Source organism: Lactuca saligna, chromosome 9 (assembly GCF_052625555.1).
Source record: "Lactuca saligna cultivar CGN05327 chromosome 9, ASM5262555v1, whole genome shotgun sequence".
Taxonomy (NCBI): Eukaryota; Viridiplantae; Streptophyta; class Magnoliopsida; order Asterales; family Asteraceae; genus Lactuca; species Lactuca saligna.
Genome location: NC_136425.1, coordinates 8,607,716 through 8,633,462, shown reverse-complemented (window position 1 = coordinate 8,633,462; position 25,747 = coordinate 8,607,716). Strand labels below are relative to the sequence as shown.

Here is a 25,747-nt window from a genome sequence, read left to right as displayed (position 1 = left end):
AGCTTGTAGCGGTAGCTTCTAGCTGGTAGCATTTTGTTAAACGCTACGTGAAGTAGCATTTGAATTTAGAGAATTTTGTTTAAAGTAAACGCTAGAAGCTCGTTGTGCCAAATGAGACTTTCTGTTTGAAACAGAGCGTTTTGTCAAACGCTAGAAGCTAGAAACTCTCAAATGCTCCGTGCCGAACACACCCAAAGTTAGATCGGTCAAGCCTTTGTACCTCCCTCGCACTTCTGTAAGAAATCACCATAGAACTCCAAAGTAAGGTGCTTCACTGGAGTTGATTACTGGTCGCCAGAAACTAGAAATTGTTGGTGATTTCTCATATGTCGTGGGTTCGTCGTCGTATACCGGAGCTACTATGGTAACCGGAGAAAAGGAATGAGTTGGAAAACAGTCGAAGCTGGAAGCGAGACCCAACATGCTTCCTCTTGGATCTCTTTTGTCTTCTTCATTCTTTCTCTGGTTGTCGGAACTAGTAGCCGAAGCGATAAGATTTCACTGAAAAACTCAAGAACCATTCAAGTTACCATTCGCATACACATTACAACCCCAACGACTGCCTCTGTTCTAAAAAAACCCTAGTGTCCTCATAAGATTGTTTAAATATGGGTAAATATGGCTCGTTTGATTCTTTTTTTTTTTTGACCTAATGAGATATTGTAGGTTCCAAACAGGAAAGGAATAGCGTTAGCTGGTTGTATCGATCGAATAGGGATGCGTTGTGTTCAAATGAACTTCATGAGCATCTCGATAATTTCTAAACTCTCGATTCCGTTTATTACTCAAGGAAATATCGTGGACAGTTGCCACCGGAGGTGCACCCTAATGCCGCCGGTGATGGTGGTTTGTGGCTCCTTCTCATTGAAACCTTCAGGGTGTGTTTGTGTGTTATTTTTTTGGAGTATTTTCTGATAATGCATCCTTGAAATCTCTTTGTTGATTAATTGGTATGTAAGCTTGGTTGAAATTAAGCTTATTGTTGGTGTAAGTTTGCCTTATTTATGGTTTTGTTTATTAATTCACACTTGTCTATCATTGTCAGATGAAAATGATATGAACCCAAAAACAAACACAGAATAGTAACTTTTTAATATAATTCTATTAATTAGAACTCAAATTTATGCTTCAATCAAGTTATTAAACTTTACATCGATTTAAATTTATATGACAAAATTGTGTGCCGCTGCATTATACGGATAAATTAGGATAGTATTAACTAAATATAATAAAGAATAATTATATGTAATATTTACAATAAAAAGAATTAAGTATCCTTTATGATCGTGACAAGTTGTGGACCGTTTTAAGTATCTTGAAAGCCCTTTCACCGGATGAAAGCCCAAGCCTAAGTGGGCTTTTAAATTTGTTTCGCAAGCAACAGTGCAACACTATTAATGCTTCTCTCTTCCTCGCCCCTTTCATTTCTCTTTAAACACGTATTTCAGTATCTACACCCGCCGTGTCTCTCTTCCTTTTAATTTATTTCGTTAGGGGTTTTTTTTTTAGATGAAAATTCTGGCTTTGAAGATGATGCCCGCAAATCTTCACGTTCACTTACCTTAATGATACTCATCGTTTTCTTCTGGTTTTGTTCACACGATTTGTTTATTTATGTTCCTGTGGATATTAGATGCTTCGAATATATGTTATTTTCAATTTCATTATTGTCGTGGGACGTCTGTTGGTGCTAATTAATTGAGGAGGCTGTGAAATAGGATGCTGAAGTGTTGGTCTAGATTTAAAGCTGTGTTATATTCCCTATCTTTTCCATGTTGGTAAGGAAGACTGTTAGCAACTTCGGCTTAGAAAGTGAAATGTTTTTTCTGTTTATGTATTATTATGAATCGCTAAACCCTGTCTTGTTTGAAATTGGGTGATAAGCTGAATTTATAAGACTGCAGGTTGGTTGTTTTCATATTAATTGTTTCTAAGTTAGTGTAATTTTATTTTTTTTATGCAAACTCATGATATTGTTTTGACTTTTGATTTAGATGCTGAGGTTAAAACCGGTGAATCAGTTGATGTAGTTGTTGAAGAAGGCTCTGTTTTGCCATTTGTACAGGTATAATTTTTGGAACAGTGGGATATACATTTATGTTGTGCTTGAACAAAAATTTTCAGATATCACACAACGGGAAACATGGCAGTGTCTATTGTTATGGGACTAAACATAACAATAGACGTTAATTTCTGATCTTTAGTAGTTAGTTTGTGGGTACAGCTTTTGTGAGTATCACTATCAATTAGATGTTAATTTCTGATCTAATTAACTGTCTTATAAATATCGATTTTGTTGTTTCTGGTATCAATTAGTTGTGTGTGGGTCTGAATAGTAGTTCACTTAATTGTTATCACGTGTAGCATACTTATATTTAGATTATAATGGCTATATATAGTTTACTTAACTGTGGTTGGAGATGTTGTTGAAGAGTATTTTTTTTTTTTTGGTTTAAGAATGATGAGCGTTGCAGAGATAATGAAAAACTATTCTTATTATCCTTCTTTTGTTTGAAATTGCTATTTAAAATACTTCCAAAAGTCTGGCAAAATACTATCACAATGTTAATATTCAGTCAAATGTATGTTATGATTGAAAATAAATTAACTAGCTTCAAATAATTATAAAAATAAACTACAACTTTGTTTCTTTATTTGCATCTTTTTTAACATTATGCTTTATGTATTCTGATTTGGTTATTTAACTTTTCTTATAGGGTGTGATTAGCTGAGAAGACTTTCCAACTTTACAACAAACATCTTCCTACCAGTAAATTATCCCTTGGATGATTTTTGTTTTGCATTTTTACTTTTGGAAGCCATTTAGATTTCTCTTAAAAATGATATAGGATAGTTTTTCCATTGAGCCCAAATATCAAATACTTAAGCAATTGACATAATTTATTAAAAGTTGGAATGCAATTGTTGAAATTTTCACGATGCTTGAGACCATTGTTTGATGTAACCAAATCATAAAATTTTAAGATATTAAAATTTACTTTTAAATTTGAAAATGATTTGGACCTCATGATCAGACAAACACTCACCAAAACCCTCAGAATAGGCGGCAAGGGCCTAAGCAACTTAGGCAAAACTTGTGTGCGTAAGTTAAAAAATATCAATTCCTTTAAGATTTTTGGACTTCATAATAGAAAGTCCAACGTCCACCAAAACATATAGAATATGCGGTAGGAACATGTGTTGCACTTGCAACAACAACCGAAATAAAATTTGCCAATTTAAGTGCAATGAACAATATGCTATATTTTGATTTTCCTAAAAAGAAAAAAATCTCCACAAAACTTATTGGTTATATTTTGATTTTCCTAAAAAGAAAAAAATCTCCACAAAACTCATTGATTACAAGTGATGATGCAAGTCATTAATTTAGAATAAATAGCTTGAAATAAGTTAGATTTGGATTTGATGAGATGAAAACCAATGTCGACCGGTTCCGTTGAATAGGAGGTGAGGAACCCGTGCATAGCATGTCAAACCCAACTACATGGGAACAAGAATACCAACTATAACTTTTTAGATCCATTAATCACATATTGACACAAAAATCCTAAAGTTTTTTAAAAGATTGTGATTTAATTCTACAATCATTTTTAGATGCAGTAAAACCGAAAGTTTTCTAGTTTTGTTTTTCTACTATTACTCTTGTCACCTCCTATCATAGCTTTAAGTTACCAAAAAATAAAATTTGAAAGAAAACACTCAAGTTTGTAATTGTTTTACATATTTACCCTAAATATGTTTTTTCATGTTATACGTATTCATACATAAATACATATTTTTATGTATTTATAAATTTTATTTAGTTAAACATCATATTTGTATATTAAATAAAACTATTTCCTTATATATATTTTCTTATTTATACGGTTTAAAGCCAAAATTATACTCAAAAAGACGTAAAAAATATATATGTTCTTACTTTTAAAAGGAATAAAAAATACTTTTAAAAAGAATAAAAAAATATATTACAACTCAAGAGTCTTTTCTATTTTAAATGTAGTTTTGATTCTAAATCTAATGTAATTAGTCATGACTTTTTATTTTCTACTACATTCACAGTTTTTTTTTAAGTTATGCTTATTAATGTTCAATGCTTTTTTATTTTCCACTTATTTATACACACTACAACTATATTTGTACTATATAAATAAGTTTTGATCAAAATATGTTTGAAAATATTTGTGATTCAAATATGAAAAAATTTGAAAAAATGAGTTTTGTCACATCAAAGATTAATTCAACGCGTTTTTTTTATAACAATATTTCTATATATCAAATGTATGTTGATTTCTAAATATTCATTTTGAATGATTTATAAGTGTTTAATGAGTTTTGTTTGATGTAAATGGTATACAAAATGTTGTGATGTTTTTATGTTGTTAAAACTTGTATTTTTCCATATTATTTCTTATTTGTTTTATATACAAATCAATATATGTTTTATATATAACTGCACAACTTAAAACGGTCTATAAAATCATCAGAAAGTTATAGTATTTATTTTTTCACACACTACTTTGTTATTTGATATATATAGAAATCAATATACGTTTGATATACAATTTACACAATATAAAACGGTCTATAAATCATAAATTAATAGTAGAAATAACCAATGATATAAACTTATTATAGTTAATAAAACTAATAGGTTAACTATATGTTTTATTTTGCTACTGACATTGGTTTTTGCATGTATAAATACTAAATCACAATTTTGTAAAGTTTTATTATTTTAATTAAATAATTATATTCATGCACAACGTGTGACGATTCACTTACTATATATATATATATATATATATATATATATATATATATATATATATATACACATATAAATGGATAGATGTTTTGGACCAAACCTTGTGTAACATCTTGGGAATTATACGATTCATGTTGCATGCATAAGCTTGAACCCATTCAAGTATGGAGATTCTTCAAGCTTAGGACTTTAATTGCTAGATAGGTGTTGGAGGCAAGGCTCGAACGCGGGACACTCATATCTTGAAAGCTCAACGTTCAGTGCATGAAGTTGGATGCGGAGGCCAAGACGAACGCGGGGCGTTCCATGTAGGAGCGCAGGGTGTTCGACGTCTGTACTCAAAAACCCTAAGTGTGCACTATTTAAACAACTTAAGACCCAAGGCTCTGCATTCTCTCAGCCTCCATTGTATCTTAAGCCTCTTTTCGAAACCCTAACCCTAATTGTGAGTGTGTGAGCTTGGAAGACCATCTTTGAGTGTATTTTGGTGTCCTTGAAGAAGAGTGATCACATATTAGCTTTATTTGTATATCTAAACATATATATATATATATATATATATATATGTTATTATTAAGTTCATGACTTTTTATGGAACCCGTATAGCGAACTTTCAACCCAATCAGTTCCAAACAATTCAGCTTTAGGCAATTAGTTGTAGAATACCCCTCGAGGTTTACTGATTCGAGTCCTAAAGGTCACAGATTAACTTAATAATTTTTTTTTAATTTTTAATTTTTGTTTGCCATGTTTATTTCCATATATTTTCGTCTTGACTCTTTTAGGGGGACATATGTAAACGCGCAAAGACTTGTAAGTATAGTTGGAAACAATGTCCCCACGTAGGGTATTTAGAAGGGAATAGCTAGAAAAGACTTTTTAGAGCGCTGGAGAATTCAAGCCACTAAAATTTTATATTCATTTTATGACTCTTTTGAATTTGAAGTTTGGATATGAGTGAGCACTTACTACTCATAAGACCGGTTGTGTGTTTTAAGGGCTAACCTATATCTGTCTTTATGCTTCGGTGTTAATAACCTTATCATTTTTTGTTTTGCACGAGTAGCTTCGGGAGACGTGTTCGTGTGAGATTAGATTGCTTCAAGATTTTTCATGAAAAACGAACAAGTTCTAAACTCAAGCCACAACTAATTTACCACTTCAACTTATTCAAGAAGATTAGGTTTATTTAGATTGAATTTTTTTTTTGTTTGTGTTGTATGCTTTGAAATGAATGCATGAAAAAATGAAAATAAGAAAAGTAATTTTTTTTTTGGATTTTTTTTGATGAAATGCATGTGGAAACTAGAGGCTAATGTACAAAAACCCCTCCCCAAGCATAAGATTAAGCATCGTCCGCGATGCTCGGAGAGGGTAAGACAACCTACTTACCATGAATGTATATGGCTATATAGAGCATATGAACGAATTCTCAACAATTCTAGTCAAACAATCTTAGGATTCATGCACCAAACTTGAGATATGGAAGGAATGTACCATTCAAATGCTTGAATTTGTAATGTGTGCTTGACTTTTTTCACTTCATCTTCAACCTCAAGAAAAGTTGAGCTCTTCAATGGTGGAATGCACAAACGGAGGTAAAAGCTTCCCTTCTTCTTTACAAAATACTTTCCCAAGCTTGCTCTTGAAACCCTACAAAAGAATTTTGAAATCTAATATAAGAATCATGTCAAATTTTACAAAGATAAAAAAACTAGGGTTTTATGCAAGATTCGATTTTGTACACTTTCATGGAGGGAATTCTACCTAGATGAAGAATAAGATGGATTTAGGAACTTAAAACAACAAACCTTTGAACTTTAATGTTGGAGTGATTGATGAAAGTCAAAAGTTTATGAGTGTTTAGGAGGAGAGAGTGCACGATCGTGAGTTGTTAGGAGGAAGAATGACATAGAACACATGGTCCAAGCCAGGCCGTACTTTTTTATGATAGCCCATGCTTTTTTTTAGAATGGGCAGTGAGATTTTTTCATGGTCCATGCGTTTGTTTTTTTTGAAATGAGGGAGTTACGCCGACAACACACGGTCCAAAGGTAGGGCGTGTGATTTCAAGTTTTGCCCATGCGTTTTTAGCATGGCCCCTGAGTTTTGCTTCAGCCCATGCGTTTTTAACAATTGGTCGTGCAAAATTTTTGTTTTCTTTGAAAACCTCGATGGTAGCGCACGGTCTAAGGCTTAGGCTGTGCGTTTTTCTTATATCCCATGCTTTTTCAAGTTTGCACATGCCTTTTTTTTAAATCCTCGAAACACACACATGAGTTAAAAAATGAGGCCATGTGTTTTAGAGCTAGACCATGCAAATTTATATGAGACCATGCGTTTTTCTCTCTGTTAACATCAAAAAAATCATGATTTTTTTACCCCTCTCAGTCTTTTAGATATAAAAAATGCTTTGCATGGACTTTCAAAAAGGCTCAAAAACATTTCAACACAAAAAAAAATAAAGAAAATAAAAGAAGAATAGGAAGAAAATACTCCCCGAGTTGCCTCTCGGTTAGCCGCCCTTGTTTCAAGTCTTTGGCTCGACTTGGCCCTAGGAATATGTTATTCTTTGAATGTTGGGGCTTTCCAACTTAATGAACTTTTCGCCGCCTCCTTCAATGGAACACGTATCTTGTACTTGACTTTATTTTTGCGTGGGAACCATGTTGGACTTAGACCCTTAATGACAACAATCGTCCAGCGACCCCTTTCTCGTACTTGTCTAGTAAGGTGGTCAAATCTTCCTTCTTCGATAAGGTGGTCGATTTGATGACCAGTTGGGTGTCTTCCTTCTCGGGGTACATATCCCTTGAAGGGTCCAAAAAATGTATCGTTTTCGGCTCTTGTGGTTGGTCTACCGGCAAAAGGAGTTTCTCATTCATAGTGGGTGGCTCAGCTTCTTTTTTTTTCAACCTCCAACTCATCCTCTACAACTTCTATGTCAGCATTCTTAATTTCTACTTCTTCCTCGACAACCTTTTCCATTTCTACTTCTTCCTCCTCTTCCCCATCTTCAAATTGCAATGTTGGGTCATCAAAAATTTTCCCATCGTTCAAGGTGATGGCAGAAAATGTATGCCTTGGGTCCTCTTCAGTCTGCGATGGTAATTTTCCTTGAGTTTCCAATATACTCACAGATTAAGCAAGTTGTGCAATTTGTTCCTCTAAGCTTTTAAGCCTAGCTTTGGTTGTTTCCTAGAAGATTTGGTTAGTAGTGGCATTGCTTTTCACAATGTCTTCCAAGGATATGCTCGAAGTTTTAGCTTGTTATGGAGGTACATAATATGGTTGTTGGAACTATGGAGTTGGTTGGTATTGGTCATTTCCCCAAGCCTGGTATGGGTTTTGGCATTGGTTGTTTCCCCAAGCTTGGTTGTTTTCCCACCATTGATCATGTTGAGGTTGATCGTGACTCCATTGATTTGGCCAGTAGTAGCTTCCGTTTTCCTGCACTTCCAGCCATTCCCCTTGTAAATATGGACACATGTTGGTGTGATGTCCATTCTGAGGGCAAAAATCACAAGGAATAGATGTGGGATGCACACTTTGGTCACTTTCAATCATCGTAACTATCTGGGCTACCTCAGAAAGTTGGTGTTTATTGTAAGGAGTGTTCATCTCCGAGCCACACTTTTTTTTTTTTTTTTTTTTTTTTTTTTTTTTGTAGAGATGTTCCTGCTCACAAAACTCTTGAGATAAACAATTAGTAACACCATGCCCTCGATAACGGTGCCAATTTGTTAGGCGTGTCAAACCCAACAAATAATAGGGTAGAATAGACTCCAAATACATTCCTTTAATACACTAAAAAGTAGTACAAGGCAAACAGGATCGAACCACAGAGACACAAGACAAAAGTCTATACCTTTTTGCACAAGGTACTTTGGTCACAAATGGTGGTTTTGTTTGCAAAAGTCAAATAATAAAAAATAACAATCAAATTAGAAACATGCAGAAAAGAAAATAGATTTGTAAACAAGTTGTAAAAGTGCTTCCAGTTCTAGTTCTCCATGTTGTCATTTAACCTGATTATGGCTTGATGTAATTTGTGATTGCTATTCTAAGTTGATATTGAAAGATATTAACACGCTCTAATACCTCTCGCTTGCCAATTATCTAACCAAAACACGCTATTTGACTAGACCTAGCTTTACTAATTAAACCTAAACATGCTCTTAGATTGCATTGAAAAACTACATTAAGTTTTGTACAAGCTTCCCAATAATATTCATTTCTTCTCATACGCTTGGAAGTGTGAAAACATGTGATATATGTTTTACAATAAGAAAACTTATTGCTTGCTACCAATTATTAACTTTATAGAACGATTAGGTGCCCTAAAAGTTAATTAACTACACAAAAATTCAATTCATGAAAGTGGCCAATCAAAAACAAAACAAATTCAAGGATTCTAGTTTAAACAAAAACATAATTACTAGAATAGAATCACAAATCAAGCATCAAATCATATGCTTCAAGTCAAGCAATCAACATGTTTTGAACAAGAACTAGAAACTAGGGTGTCTTAGCCACCCATGGCTAAGAACAAATCAAACAAGAATAAAGATGGAATTGGAATGTTTAATGCTTACAAAAATGAAATCAAAGTGTTTGCTATGATTAAGTCTTCTCAAAAGCTCCAAGAATTCTCCCAAAATTGCCTTAAATCGCCCCAAACTGCTCCAAAAATCGTTCTGTCCTTCAAAATGACGCCTCATCCTATTTTAATTAATGTTCATGTGCATGCCATGAGGCCATTAGTTTTTGGCATGACCATGCCTTTTGCCCATGTGTTTTTGGCATGACCATTTGTCTTGACCATGTGTTTTTGGCATGGTCCATTCTTTTTGCTAAAATTCCAAAAAGTCTTCACTCTTGGCTCCATCTTCAATCTAGCTTCACCACGAGTCATGTTGCTCAAATATAAGATGACAAAGGACAAACACGACCCATGTCGGTGTGACAAGAATTGCGTTTCAAACATAGTCCTTTGCTATGATAATAATGCACAATGACTCGGGTTCCATCTTCATGTTTTCTGCCATGGAATGACCGATTCATCTTCTCCTCATACTTCAAAGCTCCAAGCATCCAAGCTCCATGTATCCATGCTCCATGTATCCATGCTCCATAACGCTTGCAAAATAAATAAAAAATGGTGAAGTACCAGACATTCTTGATGAAATATACAATTGCCTCAATAATCAATTAAATGTAAGAATTATGAAGTAGAATGCTATAAAATGACGGAAATAAACATGCAAAATAGGTGCATAAAATGCACCTATCACCCGTTGAAACGGGTCCAAGAACCGGAAAACTTGGACCTAGACCCAGATCCGGACATGGACACGGACACGACTCATTTGGTTTGGTCCACGGTACACAATATTCTCCATAACCGGTCCGATTCAAGAGTCGGTCCGGTTCGATTCGGTTTAAATGCTCACCCCTAATGTGGTGTAAGGTTTGCTTGAAAAAGACTATCTATACAAAAATAAAAAGTTACATGAAGACTATATTAAAAAACTTAAAAAAAAAATATTAGGATCATTTGTGAAAATTTATCTATTTAAAATAAAAATTAAGAATGACTCGGCCCAACATATTAATTTAATTTAAGTAGCCTCAATATTTGCACACGGCCCAAACCTACCATATACCCTAAAGGCCTAACACTGAATTACTACATTCATATAAAACCCTAATTTCCCCCGCTCCGCCTCCATCCAGAGTCTGTGTGAGAGGGATCAGCCATGTCGAAGCGAGGTACGATCGCATTCCAATTCTCTTGAGCATTGATGTATTTATTTGAGATCGATGTCGATATCGGTTAATGCAACTGCAAATAAAACTGTAATGCCAATTAATTGCTTGTTGTTCGGCAGGTCGTGGAGGTTCCGCCGGGAACAAGTTTCGGATGTCGCTCGGTCTTCCAGTGGCTGCGACGGTCAACTGTGCTGACAATACTGGTGCCAAGAACCTTTACATCATATCAGTGAAGGGGATCAAGGGACGGCTTAATCGTCTTCCTTCGGCTTGCGTCGGAGATATGGTTATGGCTACTGTGAAGAAGGGTAAGCCAGATCTGAGGAAGAAGGTTATGCCTGCCGTTATTGTTCGTCAGCGCAAGCCTTGGCGCCGAAAGGACGGTGTGTTCATGTACTTTGAAGGTAAAATTTCTTAGACACGTCTAGTTTCGCTCTTGTAACTTAATATTTTATCGCATTTCGTAAATTACAATACTTGATTACATATCTGAATTTCTTTAGAATAGTGAACTACAAATCTCTAGAACTATGTTAACTTGGGTCGAAACGCATTTAAAGTGATAATAAAATTCAGTTGACATCCAAGATATAGGCTCTGTATTTGCCCCTTCTGTCTAGTGACATGGTTTATGTAGGTTCTATGTAAGAACATGTATTCATGTTGATGTTCTCGTAGATACCTTGTAGTATACATTAAAGCTTGTCAAACAATGTGCACTTGTGATTACATGCCTTGTAACATATTCTTTCAAGAGGGACCTTGCTGGGTGTTTTTTACTTTTCTTTTGTTGCATTACTTTAACTTGTTTTTGATGCTAGAATTCTTGTTGGTAGTGGAACAAGGCAAATAACATCACATGTTCTGTTTGAATTTAAATTGAAAAGCTAAAACCAAATCTTAATCAAGTTGTTTTGTTTTTGTTTCTGCAGACAATGCTGGAGTTATTGTGAATCCCAAGGGTGAAATGAAGGGTAATCTTTTTTAACTGCTATCTTTTCTCGCTGATTTGATTTGCGTGATTCCATGTTTTAGAGCTGATTTGTGTTGTGGGATTGGATTTGCAGGATCTGCTATTACTGGACCTATTGGAAAGGAGTGTGCTGATTTGTGGCCCAGGATTGCTAGTGCTGCCAATGCAATTGTGTAGCCGTGTGATGTGATCTTTCTGTTTTTGTTTAGGAGGTGTGTACTGTTGTAGGGTTGGTTTGTTGGATATGACGTATTTAATATGTGGTTGATTTTTGAGAATTTTGGTAGAATTTAAGACCTTTGCTCATTTCAATTTATTGTTTTCTTGGCTGCTTTACCTTTACTAGCTCTAGTATGTTTCAAGTCTAAAAGCATGTGTTGCAATGGGTTAATGATTTTGAAATCTACTTACTATGGTTTTGTTTTGGTGTGATCATCAAGTTACGATAAAGCAAGTAGAATAAAGGTAACTAAGTCCTACTTGTGCCAATTGATTAATGCAACATAATTCAACCCATACGATTAAACCAATACTGTGCTTACATCAATGTGCAAGTACCAACTGTTGTAGGACTGAATTCTACGAATGGATAATGGTTAACTTATCACTTCTACTAGTTTGTACTTTATACATACAATACTTATTATTTGCGCTATAGTAGGCTGTACATGGCAGGTTTTTCATCTACAATGTCTTTGGACCCATTAGTGGCATTTTTTCTTTGTCTCCCTAAGAAAATCGTGGAAGGGCCTTCTAAGAGCGTACCAAATTTTTTTGATCCAGGTTAAGTATTTTATTAATCTTAATTTGTTCTTTTATTTGTAGAAAACTTATGGTCCATTAATATTAGATAATAGCGATATCGTTCACTATACTTTTATGCAACCCAATTATAGGATGATCAAAAAAAAAAAAAAAAAGTTAACAACGATGTCGTTATTTTATGATCATGCATATACAGTAACAAAAGTTAGTATACCAACTTAGTCTAATGAAGACTGCTGCAACAATGATTCTAATCTTACATTTTAAATTTTTTATCGATAGCTAAAAATAATGAGGTAACATGATATTAAATAAAAAGAAATATTAGTCACTTTCACAAACATACTATCAGATTCAATTTTAGATCCAAGGCTTATTATTATTATTTTTTTCTCTCATCATGCTTCAAAAACCAAACTCTCCCTTCCCTCCATGGCTCCATGTGCCATCGGCTCCCTCCTACAACCAACATCACACTAACATCCATGACGTCTGCCCTTCCCTCGACCATTGCCGCCCTACCACCGCCACCTTCCTCCTGTATGCCGGCTTCAGATATGTAATGAAGGTGCGATGTCAGGCCAACCGCCGTCTCACTGATTACGTCTTCTTTGGTTAACTTGGCTCAGACCATTACTTTATATTTTATTATGGTAACTAATAAAATATGAAAAAAATGTAAGATTTAAATAAAAACAAGTGCTAATGGGATGGGGATAGTATATTCTAATACTTATCCGTAAATCATGCAAACAAGTGGCAAGTGATAAAATTTATTAAATCAGATATCTTAATCAGAATTTGTTTTTCTTCTAATCTAACGTTGTTGGTGTTACATTTTTTAATTTTAAGTCACGCTAATTACTTTTCTAAAATATATTTTTATATATATATAAACATATCTAATAGTAACCTTGAAGGGAGAATTTCATATATGCCCTTCTTAAACATCAAAATATCATATTTACCCAACTTAATTTCTAAATATCATATTTACCCTTCATAAAATTTTTAAATATCATATTTACCCTTCATAAAATTTCTAAATATCATATATGTCCTTTTTAAACATCATAATATCATATATGCCCTTCTTAAATATCAAAATATCGTATAAGCACTTTTTAAACATCAAAATATCAATGGTAATAGCTAAAATATTCTTCATCTACAACATAATCAACAAAAAAACTAAACAATCAAAATATACATTCTATAGAGAAGGTTGAAGATGAATATTTTTGTTTGTTAAGAGGACGACATTCCAACAATTTAGAAGTTCACATTCCATTATCATAGACGTAAGGATAATATCGTTAATTTTTTTAATTATTATAGTAATTTTAAGTTATAAAAAATGATTATAAAATATTAAAAACATTATAAAAAAGGATTTGGGCAAATATGATATTTTGAAGGTTTATGAAGGATAAATATGATATTAAAAAATTAAGCTGGGTAAATATGATATTTTGAGATTTAAAAAGGGTATATATGAAATTCTCCCAAACTTGAATACCATAAATGTTGTGACAAAAAAGTTTGACATAGATAGTAACAAATTAGATTCACGAGCGACCATGTTAAGGTCATATTTTATGCATATTTTTTTCGCTATTTCATAATTTAGCAATGAACTATTTTGTATGTATTGGTTTGATCATTTAAATGTTATAAGATTAAACTACAAATTTGGTGCACGTGGTTTGTAAAAATTTATGGATTAGTCCAAAAAAAATTTGACTTGCACAAATAGTCCAAAAACTGAGTTTTTATGGTTTTGTCCGGTTTTGAATTCTAGAAATTTAAAAAGACTATTTTGTCATTTTAAATTGATATTTACATTTTTATATAAAATTTAATATTTTTATAAGTAAAAATAAAAATCATCCACTCCTTCCCCCCTAACATTACCTCTTAAATTAGAAGGCATATTGATAAAAATTCTTTAAGTTTGACAAATTTTAATGGTTTTATCCTAAGTCTAAATTTATATTCATTAACACCTAATATTTACTCCTCGTTTTATCATACATGGTTTAAATTAGGTCACCTTCCACTCCCGGTAACCATACTTTGTTGGATTTAAAACCTTGCAATTGAACCTTTACCCCCCCCTCATCTCATTCGTTTTGGTAGTGTTATTGTTGTCGCCTTAAGTCACACCTTACAAATGACAAGAATCGTCACGGTTCGTAAGAACTTGATGTTTGACATTGCCGTCAAGTCACGCCTAACGTTATTTAGAAACTTTATATATATATATATATATATATATATATATATATATATATATATATATATATATATATATATATATATATATATATATATATAATTTTGATAATTTTAATAATCATCTACATTAAGCAGAAGTAAAAAGGTTTTAACCCATAATTTCTACCTGAAATAGAATACAATCATTGATTTATAGATAAACATGATTCCTAAAACAAACCGAATGATTAGTTGACGTTTCCTAGATGCATTCTCCAAAATGATGCTCCTAGATGCATTCTCCAAAATGATGCTCCTATTGTGTTCTTGAGCTTTCAAATCGACCAAAAAGGGTTATTGGACGAATATTTTTCGTCCTATGGGTTTCTCTTTGGATCCACACCAAATTATGGTAGAAAAATTAGATATTTATAGAATTACGAACTTAGCGGCGCGAACCCTTACATTTCGCGATGCTAACCCTAATCTGCATTCAATTCGGTCGCAAATTTTTTGATGTCGTGATCTTTTTTTCTCTGTAGCTCTACATGGTGCGTAACACCTCACTCTCTCCTATTTCTTCTTTTTCGTCCTTTTCGGTTCTAGGTTCTTCCTTTTGCTTCGAACTACGAAATTTCCTATGTTTATCCTATACAAAGAACTTTAAGTATCTTTTTTTATTAATTATATAAATTAAACCCTAAATATTAAGATAATTTCCTCAAAATATATGACTAATTTGTGCATTATCAAAATACTTCTCACTTATTATTTGCTTTCTATCAAGCAAACTTAGATTAATTTTAAGTATTTTTATAGTTTTCAAACTCCTACAGTCAATTTAAAAAAAAAAAAAAAAAAAAAACAAAAAAATAAAAATTACAACATTAACTTTGCAAGTAATGGCAAACTTTCATTATTTTTTTACTTGCATGTTTTCACACTTTTAAGATATTTATACTTTGCAATTTCTAATTTATTCCAAATTTTGATTTTTAATAACTATGGATAATTTTGCCTTCTTGACTCTTTTTGTCTTTTCAATAACTTTTTTTTAAACTTCTCTCTCTCTCTAAAATTATTTTCACCATTTTTCTATAATTTTCTTTTTTATAATCATAACTTACTTTTTTTTTTTCAAACATCACGAAAATAAGCTTGGAAACTTAGCAAAACTTTTAAATTTAACCCAAGTTTTAATCTAGTATGCCTTATTCTAATTTCAATCTCTATATCCTACACTTAAGTTATACGATGCTCTTATTGTATAAATAATCAATTAAGAACAAAATAAAAGAGAGAAAACTAGAACGAACTCCCCATAGGTATTTAGTAGCGAGATTAAATGATTTGTTGTGGGTTGATTGTTGATACAATGCTTGAATGACTTTTTAGTTGAAATTTCTGGAAACTAAATATCATTGATGAAAACAGACACTTCGTCATTAGAAAATTGGGAGACAATTGCTTGAAACACATAATGTGAATGAATCAGGGCTGTAAATATTAAGATAATTTCCCCAAAATACAAAGCATGAAATTTCTTATGTTTATCAAATACAAAACATTTTAAGTATCCTTTATCTTTAATTATGTAAATTAAGCCATAAATATGAAGATACTTTCCCCAAAATATATGACTAATTTGGGCAATATCATGCATCTTCGGTTATGAAACAAAAGCTTTATGATTAATGAAGTGGAATCAAAACCTAAGGATGTACACTCATAGAGATACAACAGAGGTGAACACACTAATTTTGTAACATCCGTCTCTCGAGGTATTATTTAAATTATGTAAATTTATATTGGCTTTCGTCTAACATTTGGACAATGGACCCTTTGGAGTGGACCTTAGAAATTTGGGCCAAGAAGTTGGGCTGCACATAAGCCGTATGCTGGGCGTAACCTGGCGTACGCGGGGCGTAGTGGCCACATTGGATTCGAGGGACTCGAGGGCGTACATGGAACATACAAGGAGGTACGCCCAGCGTACGCGAGCAGATGCCAAACCCTAATTTTTAGGGTTTAATACATATAAATACCCCATTATAGCCTCCCTTTTGGCCTCCTCACCTATCCTTCACCCTCAGACAACCCTAATCTGCCTTATACTCCATTGTGCATGTTTGACCTTCTTAAGCCCATTTTTTGTGAAAATAAGGCTTGGTAGAAGCAAAGAGAAGTTGGAGGAGAAGCATTTGAGTGCCTTGAGCTCAAGGATCTGGAACAAGTTCATCATTTGGCAAAAAAAGGAGGTATAAAGCTCCTATCTTTCCTCCTAGAATTATAGATCTAGGGTTTTGAAGATTTGGACCTTTTTAGGTCCAAAGATTGGATCTTGCTCATGAAACTTCATTTTTGAGCTTAGGGTTGCCACCCTTGTAGCTCAAAGTGTTCCATTCGTAGTAAAGTTGCAAGCTTTGAGGCTTTTATGAAGCCATGCAAGAGATCTAACCATTTTATTGAAAGTTCATTGCCATTTTTATTGTTGGGCTCATTTGGTGGGTTGCAAGCCACCAAGTGGTCGACTTTATGAGTGAGGACAAAGTATTGGACTCGGATATGTAGTTTGGACGTAGTGTATTAATGATTAAGCAGTTTTGGTGAAAAGGGCTTAACAGGATAGTACGTTGGGCGTACTCGCCATTACGCGCAATGTATAAGTCATTTCAGGAGTACGCACAGTGTGACATCCCCATTTTCACGACCAAAAAAGACCGATTTGTTTATGCTTTATTTGAAAACCAAAGTATCCATTTAAATAAAAGTGTTGCGGAATTTGTTCCCAAAATAAAATATGATAAAAATTTATCAAAGCATTTCCAAAGAAATGTATTTCATTAAAAACCTCGGGATGTCATGTTCGATACAGATCAAAAGCATAAACAGTACAATATAAGCCTGACTACATTTATTCATATCTAAATGCCTATATCCGTAATCTCTCATCCTAAACATCATATCTATGCTCGTACGCCACTACCTGTAATACAAGAAACTGAGTGGTTCAGGCTTGGGAGCCTGGTGAGCACATATGGTTTTCAACCCACAATAAATAAGTTTATTATTTTCATCAAACAAACAAACCCAATTACACGTTCCCGTTATCCTCACTTTACGTCCCTAAAACATCTAACATAAGGGACCTAGCCTAAGGATTTTCATCGGGGCGACAACACATGCTTTGGGGGTTCCTTAGCAATTCATGTCAAATAAGGCAACCATGTGGGGAACGGAGTACTGTTGGTGAGCACACAGTTCAAATAAACACCTACAGGTTGCGATCCTGCTAGCGTTCCACTGGACTGTCTAGAATAGTCTATGGTCGTCATCTATACTCCGCTAGATGACTAGATCATCAATAACATCGAGGCCTCTCATTATTTTATTTTATCACACAAGCACACAACAACTATTACATCTACCCATGTTTTACCCAACACATTTTGTATATATAAAATACATATACAGTTTAAATCAATTAAAACATGTATAACATCGTTCATCCATCATAGATAGCAAATATATCGATAATATGTACAAAAAGCACGTAATTTATATAATATACTTTATATCTATGTGTAAGATGAAAGTAACTATGCACTCACTTGTTAAGTTGGTGATTCCAAACTCAGACAACGCTTTGTTACTCTTAAAACAATTTACTTCAAAAAAACCTAGTATCATTACCACTAGGGTTTAGTCTAATTTTCACCGAGACTAATTAATAGTCTAACTATTATTACTATTATATAAGCATTAAACAATACTCTTCACCCACTATATACAGACAGGGGCCAGACATAAAACACCGGATGGCGGGACCATTTTGGCATATAACACTTCTGAAATCCAACAACCCTATGCGATCCTTTAAACCAGATTCCCCGTATCGCGAGTGGTTAAAAAGATATTATAACAACACTTACATAACTCATAATAATAGCCCAAATAATTATCATAAGGTCATAATAACATTACTATATTTAAATAAAAGTTATATTAGAAATAGTGTAGGCGTAGCTCACTTACAACAACTTTTTATTAAAAACCGGGCTTCGCTGGGGCAACGTTTTTGAGCCGAAAGCTTTTCTTCTCGGAGCCGTCGGGCGCACCGGGGATTCCTTCTCGTGCTAGGGAGGTTACCTAGACTTGGTAGGAGTTTAGGGAGGCTAGAGAGAAGTTAGAGAGAGAAAGAAAGGCTTATGGTGTGAAGAAATTATGAAGAGTTCATCTCTTATTTATAGGAGTTTTATCGTAGAGTAGTCCCTAAGTTTCGTCCGTATCTTCCGCGTACGAGCTCCATTTTATACGTTTATTATATCCACACGTTGGTATTTACGATTACTACAACTTTCATTTAGACCCCGTCGGCTAATTCTTATTCTATCTCAGATTTACAAAAACTTTATCGTATTTATCGCGCTTGAAGAGTAGAGTTTAAGCTTCGTCCATATCGTTCACATACGAGCTCCGTTTTCAAAGTTATTTATATCCACGCGTTGGTATTTATGAGTACTACAATTTTTATTTAGACCATGTTGACTAATTCTCATTCTATCTCGAAGTTACAAAACTGTATCGAATTCACCGCGCTCGAAAAGTAGAGACTAATCTTTATCCATATCTTTCGCATACGAGCTCCATTTTCATCTGTATTTTTGTTGTTGAGTTCTTATTAATGAGATCTTCAATTATCATTTAGGTCGCGTTGGCCAAAAACCGCTCGATCTAAAATTCGAATTTCAGATTGTGCACTGCTAAGCCAAATCTTAGAAAATTCATAACTTCCTCATATGAAGTCAGATTTGAGCGTTTTTTTTATGGACGCTCTCGGTTTAACATTTTCTATGAATTTTTTTTAGATTACTAAGGACAAAAGACCTCTATCATAAATTCAATTTTTACGTTTTCCGGTGTCGTGCTGGTTTTGCTGCGAAACTTCAACATGTCATAACTTTTTCGTTATAACTCGGATTTCGGCGTTCTCTATATGTCCGGAATCCTTGTCACGACCACTACCACTTCATGTATCGATATCAGGTTTATTCAAAACTTAAATTTTGACGCTTATTTTTATCATTTATTAATTATAACTTTATAAATAAGTAATAAACATATAAATTCACATAATTCACATAATACTCAAATAATTCATCTTTATTACTTCAAAAAGAGTTACAATAGTTGACCTAGACTATTACATCACTGCACTAATGCTTAGCCCCGAAATATGGGTGTTACAATTCTCTCCCTCTTAGGATGATTCCGTTCCGAAATCATGCATCAGTAAACAGATGTGGGTAGCGACTAATCATTTCACTTTCTGTCTCCCAGGTGAGATTCGGCCCATTCGTATGTTTCCAACGGAAAAACACTAATTCGACCATCTTGTGTTGTAACTTCTTAGTCTTACGGTCAATGATTGTCTCGGGTTCTTCGATTAGCCTCTTATTCTCATCCATCCTTAACTCTGAGATTGGTATTATATCGGGAACTTCTCCCGTGAACTTCCTCAAATAACACACATGAAAAGTGTTATGAATATCATCTAGTTCTTCGGGTAATTCGAGCTTGTAAGCTTGGTTCCCAATCCTTTGAAGAACTTTGAACGGTCCAATAAACTTTGGACTCAACTTTCCTCATTTCCCAAATATTATAAGTCCCTTCCACGGTGAGACTTTAAGCAAAACCAAATCTCCAACTTCAAAAGTCATCGGTCGTCTTTTCTTGTCATCATAGCTCTTCTGACGATTCTGAGCTGTTAGCATTCTTTCCCTAATCACCTTCAACTTCTCAGCAGTCTTATGGACTATCTCGGGGCCCATAAACTGCTTTTCTCCAGCCTTAAGCCAACGAGATGGCGTCCGACACTTCTGTCTGTATAAAGCTTGATAAGGTGACATCTTAATGCTCGAGTGGAAACTATTGTTGTAGGAAAACTCTACTAGAGGTAAGTGCTCGTCCCAGTTCCCTTGGAACTCTAGGGTACATGCTCGTAGCATATCTTCTAGTGTTTGAATTGTTCTTTTACTCTGGCTATCAGTCTGCGGATGGTAAGCTGTACTCAAACACAACTTCGTACCCAATTCCTCTTGTAGACTTCTCCAGAACCTTGACGTGAAACGACTATCACGATCTGATACAATCGAAAGAGGAATGCCGTGAAGTCTTACTATCACCTTCACGTAAGCATTTGCGAGCTTATCCATAGACCACCTCTCGTTGGCTGCTATGAAGTGTGCACTCTTCGTTAAACGATCCACGACCACCCAAATCATGTCGTGACCGTTCTTCATCCTGGGCAGTTTAGTCACAAAATCCATGGTGATGTCTTCCTATTTACCCATGGGTACAGGTACAGGTTCTAAACTCCCATATGGTTTCTGATGTTGTTCCTTAACTCTCGCACATGTCACACTCGGCCTCATACATCGCAACATCGAGCTTCATCGTCGGCCACCAGTAGTAGGGTTTTAGGTCCCTATACATTTTTTTTTCTACCGAGATGAATCGAGTACATGGTCTTGTGAGCTTCTTCCATCAGAAGATCTCTAATTCCTCCCGTATTAGGTACCCAAATCCTTTCTTGGAATACCTTTAATCCTTGACTGTTTGTACCGAACACTAACGTTTTGACCAAACGTTCTTCCTTTCGGTCATTCTTCTTTGAAGCTTCTTCTTGAGCTTTCCTGATACTTTCCACAATCGTCGAGACAACTTCTATTCTCAACGCTCTTGGCCTTTTTCTTTCAAGATTGACTTTTCAACTTAGAGCATCGATGAAGATATTCACTTTACCGGGGTGGTAAAGTGTCTCACGGTCGTATTCCTTGAGTAATTCCAGCAAGAGTTGTTGCCTCATATTCAATTCCTTTTTATTAAAGAGGTACTGGAAACTCTTATGATCAGTGAAAAGTTTGAACTTCATTCCATAAAGATAATGCCTCCATATCTTTAGGGCAAGTACTATCACTGCCAACTCCAGATCATGAGTGGGGTAGTTCTTTTCGTGCTCTTTCAATTGTCGAGATGCGTATGCTATCACCTTTTCTCTTTGAGTTAGAACACATCCTAACCTGACTCCCGACGCATCGTTATATACTGCGAAGTCCTCAACTCTATTGGGTAGAAAAAGAATCGGTGCTTCACACAACTTCTTCTTCAGCTTCTCGAATGCTTCTTCGTGATTCTCACTCCATGTATAAGTAGCTCCTTTGTGGGTCAAAGCTGTCAATGGAGCGCTATCGAAGAAAAGCCTTGGATAAACCTTCACTAATATCCAGTTAATTCCAGAAAGCTTCGAATCTCTATAGGACTTTTCGGTCGTTCCCACTTCATCACAGCTTCGAACTTTGTTGGGTCAACCATTATCCCTTCTTGGTTAACCACATGTGTTTTATATGTTATTGTATGGTATGTGGTAGTTTGGGGGAGCTCACTAAGCTTCGTGCTTACAGTTTTCAGTTTTGATTTTAGGTACTTCCACTAGCAATGAGAATGACTCGGGATAATCGCATGGCACATACACACACCACAACTTTCAGCCTGTGATTGATTGAGACTCTAATATTTTTATCATATGTTTTGTTACAGTATTGGATATGAGATTTCAAGATACATGACACTTGGTTTTCTTTTTGTTTATGGGTGATTATGGTTTTTATATTAAATTTTAAAAATGAATTTTTGGTTCGTATTTATGGGATGTTTCAAAATCCATAAACCATGGATGAGTTACCTAAGTTAGCTTAGATAAAAGATTCTTTGAAGCTAAATTGTCATTGGTAAAACATACCTACAACACACCATACACACAAAACAATACATGCAATACACAAAATACATGTAAAAACACACACATATAAAGAGACTTCGAGTTAAATACGAGTTGTGTAACAATTCCCTCTTTTATACGATTAGTGCATAAAAAATTACACACACTTTACACATATAAAGAGATGTTGGGGTAAATCCTTGTTTTAGGTTATAATTTGTTTGATTGCTAGCAGATGCAAAGAGAATGATGGTTAATATACGATTTCTTCAATTTTGAATGTACGTCATATCATCATCATAACTACTAGCCAAATCTCTTTTCGCTTATCATCCTACTCAACTTAATTGTGCTAAGTATGCTTCATACATGGAAAGGGTGACCGCTTATGAGAGGTAAAAAATGATAAAATCCATTTATGAAAAAAAAAAACATTCTCAAATGTTAGGCATTAATGAAAATAATTGGACTTATGGTAAAACTGCTTATATTCAGCAAACTTAAGGACTTTTGTGTCAATATCACAAATTAGAAGGCCTATATATCTCTATCTTTGTTCTTAGGTGCCTACATCTCTAGCTCTCCTTCCCACTCCTCATTTTGCAACCGCTACACATATCCATATCCACCACTATCACCTTCATCTTTTATAGTAACTCTTCCACCATCCCACTCTACCTTCTCTAGCGACCCAACCCTTGTTCACCACTACTCTAATTATTTCCCACTCCTATGTAAACATATCGGTGATCTAACCTATTTTCACACTCGCCCACCCCATGTGTATAGAGATACGGTGTTAAACATGGATGATGACATTGTAAGAGTTGGTTTTAATGAAATTTATTTAGGAAGTGATGTGGGATTTTAGTAACTGATTTTAATGAAATTTATTTGGAAGAACAAGAAAAAGAAGACGAATGATCCATTCCAATAAAGCTCTACCAACGTCACCACTAGCAACATATATCCGATTTCTCGCTTGTAAACAATTGATTCCATTGTCATGGGTTGTTACATTTTGTATTAAGATAAGATGTTAAAAAATCTAATTTTTGGCTGCAATAAATGTAGACGAGCGACCCATTCCATTGAGGTTATCCTTATATTGGCTATCATTCCATTTGATATATTTTTACATTTCATGCTAACATTACATATTCTTTCATTACTTTTTCTAATGTTGTAAATGACGTCCTAGCCGCTAGGCAGATACCAATTATCTACGATTTTTGCTAGACGGTCAAATTAAGCAAAATCGGTCAACGACAATAAAACTTGGTCTAGGCGGTCCCAGACGTCCCAAAATTTCCAATTTTTAAAATTATAAATATTTAAAATTTTCAAATATTACTTCAAAATTATCAAATTTTTATATTTTATTTTAAATTTTGAAAATTTAAAGTATTACACCAAAATTTCAAATTTTCAAGTTTTTAAAATTTTAAATATTTATTTCTTAAAATATTCTAATTTCTGAATTATATATATATATATATATATATATATATATATATATATATATATATATATATATATATATCTCCTAACAAAATAATTAAATCACCAAAAAAATTATCATTTATATTAATTTTGTTAGGATATAGGTAAATTCAATTTAAAAAAACATTCTAATACAGTAAGGGTCTCCGCCTAAGCGTCGATTAATCCCCTCGTAGTTTGATTAGCCACTTAACCCCAATTGACCGCGTAGGCGTCAACTAATAAGTGTTCTTGTCTAGGCGTCAATTAATCATGTCCTAGAAAATAAGGGTCCCCGCCTAGACGTCGATTAATCCCCTCCTAATACAATAAGGGCCCCCGCCTAGGCGCCAATTAATCCCCTCCTAGATTGATTATTCGCTTAACCCCAGTTAATCGCACGACTTCCGCCTAACGACTTTTACAACCTTGCTACTCTTTGTGACGGTGTTAAACAAAAATGGATACATTTTTATTGAGCTTTCTCTTTATGTATGTTCTAGTTCATGTCACAGTAGGTAATTTACACTATCACTGACGATAAATGTATTTGAGTTTGGTAAAATTGCAGGAGAGGATGGGTATTCTGATGATTTTTGGTCGTTTTTTTGTCTTAAGTGATGTTAAAATTTGAACATTAGAAGAAAACATCAAATCCTTTGTATGTGTATGTTAAAATTAGAGAAAGCATTAAATCGATTTCTAATCTTTAATGGTGTGCGTATGAATTTTTAAATTTTATGTGTTTTTTAAATTCTCAAAGAGTGTATGTGTGTGAAGTGTGTGTATGTGTGTTTTTTTTTAAATTCTCAAAGAGTGTGCATGTGTGTGTGTGTTTTTTTTAATTTTAATGTATGGTTTTTTGGAACGAAAATTTAATCTACTTCTAACCTATTATTAAATCCACTTATGTCGCAAACGAGACTTGAACCTCGATCTTAAGGAAAGAAGGTCACACCTGATGTAATATATGTTTTCTTGATTTTCGCTATGTGTTTCTTTCATTATAATTTTGGTTGAATTTATAATTGAATGACACGACCTTGGGGTGGTCGCAAATTGTGTTCTTATCGGATGTGCATAGACTATAGAGAGTTGAACAAGATAACGTTGAAGAACCGTTATCCACTACCGAAGATTGATGACCTATTTGATTAGCTTCGGGGTACATCTTGGTTTTCTAAGATCGATTTAAAGTCGGGATATCATCAGATGAGGGTTAGAGAAGAGGATGAGCATAAGACAACCTTCTGGACTTGTTATTGTCATTATGAGTTTGTGGTGATGCCATTAGGGATCACCAATGCACTAACAACGTTCATGGAACTGATGAACCAGGTGTGTGGGTTGATGCTTGACCGATTTGTGATTGTATTTATTATGATATCTTGGTCTATTCTAAGACCAAGGAGCAACATGTAGAGCATTTGCAAGAGATTCTTAGGGTATTGAGGAATGAGAGGTTGTATGCCAAGTTCTCCAAATATGAGTTTTGGTTGCACGTTGTTCAGTTTTTAGGACACATCATCAATCAGAACGGTATCCTGGTCGATCTGACCAAGATCGAGGCGGTGGTGCATTCGGAAGTTCTTAAGTCTGCATCTGATGTTTGTAGTTTCATAGGGTTAAATGGTTATTTAAGGAGGTTTATCCATGATTTATCCAAGATTGTTGTCCCTCTCACCCGCTTAACGAATAAGAGTGTTATTTTTCAGTGTGAACCTGAGCAAGATGCAACATTTGAGACATTGAGGCAGAAGTTATGCGAGGCACCAATATTGACTCTCCCTGAGGGTGTTAATGATTTTGTGGTTTATTTTGATGCTTCGATCACAAGTTTGGGAGCAGTGCTCATGCAACATGTTTGGGTGATAGCTTATGCTTCTAGGCAACTGAAGCCTCACGAGGCTAATTATCTGACTCACAATTTGGAGTTGCGGGCAATGGTTTTTTCCCTAAAGATTTGGCACCA

General features: G+C 34.3%; 1 protein-coding gene and 1 long non-coding RNA gene across 2 annotated transcripts; both read left to right on the top strand.

Moving 5' to 3' along the window:
* The first annotated feature begins 1,429 nt into the window (after positions 1 to 1,429).
* Positions 1,430 to 2,937, top strand: LOC145017753 (uncharacterized). Its single transcript, XR_013666651.1, has 3 exons — positions 1,430 to 1,904; positions 1,995 to 2,065; positions 2,718 to 2,937. It is a non-coding gene; the product is annotated as an uncharacterized LOC145017753 (long non-coding RNA).
* A 7,508-nt stretch (positions 2,938 to 10,445) lies between these two features.
* On the top strand, positions 10,446 to 11,867 carry LOC145017705 (large ribosomal subunit protein uL14). Its single transcript, XM_078975688.1, has 4 exons — positions 10,446 to 10,558; positions 10,678 to 10,962; positions 11,491 to 11,532; positions 11,626 to 11,867. The coding sequence occupies exons 1-4, from the start codon at positions 10,546 to 10,548 to the stop codon at positions 11,706 to 11,708; spliced, it is 423 nt and encodes a 140-aa protein (XP_078831814.1). The 5' UTR covers positions 10,446 to 10,545; the 3' UTR covers positions 11,709 to 11,867.
* The last annotated feature ends 13,880 nt before the right edge of the window (positions 11,868 to 25,747 follow it).

Excerpts from the sequence above, each read along its gene's own strand:
- LOC145017705 (XM_078975688.1), top strand. Across the intron at positions 10,963-11,490 it reads TGTGTTCATGTACTTTGAAG|ACAATGCTGGAGTTATTGTG; the intron begins GTAAAATTTCTT and ends TTGTTTCTGCAG. Across the intron at positions 11,533-11,625 it reads TCCCAAGGGTGAAATGAAGG|GATCTGCTATTACTGGACCT; the intron begins GTAATCTTTTTT and ends TTGGATTTGCAG.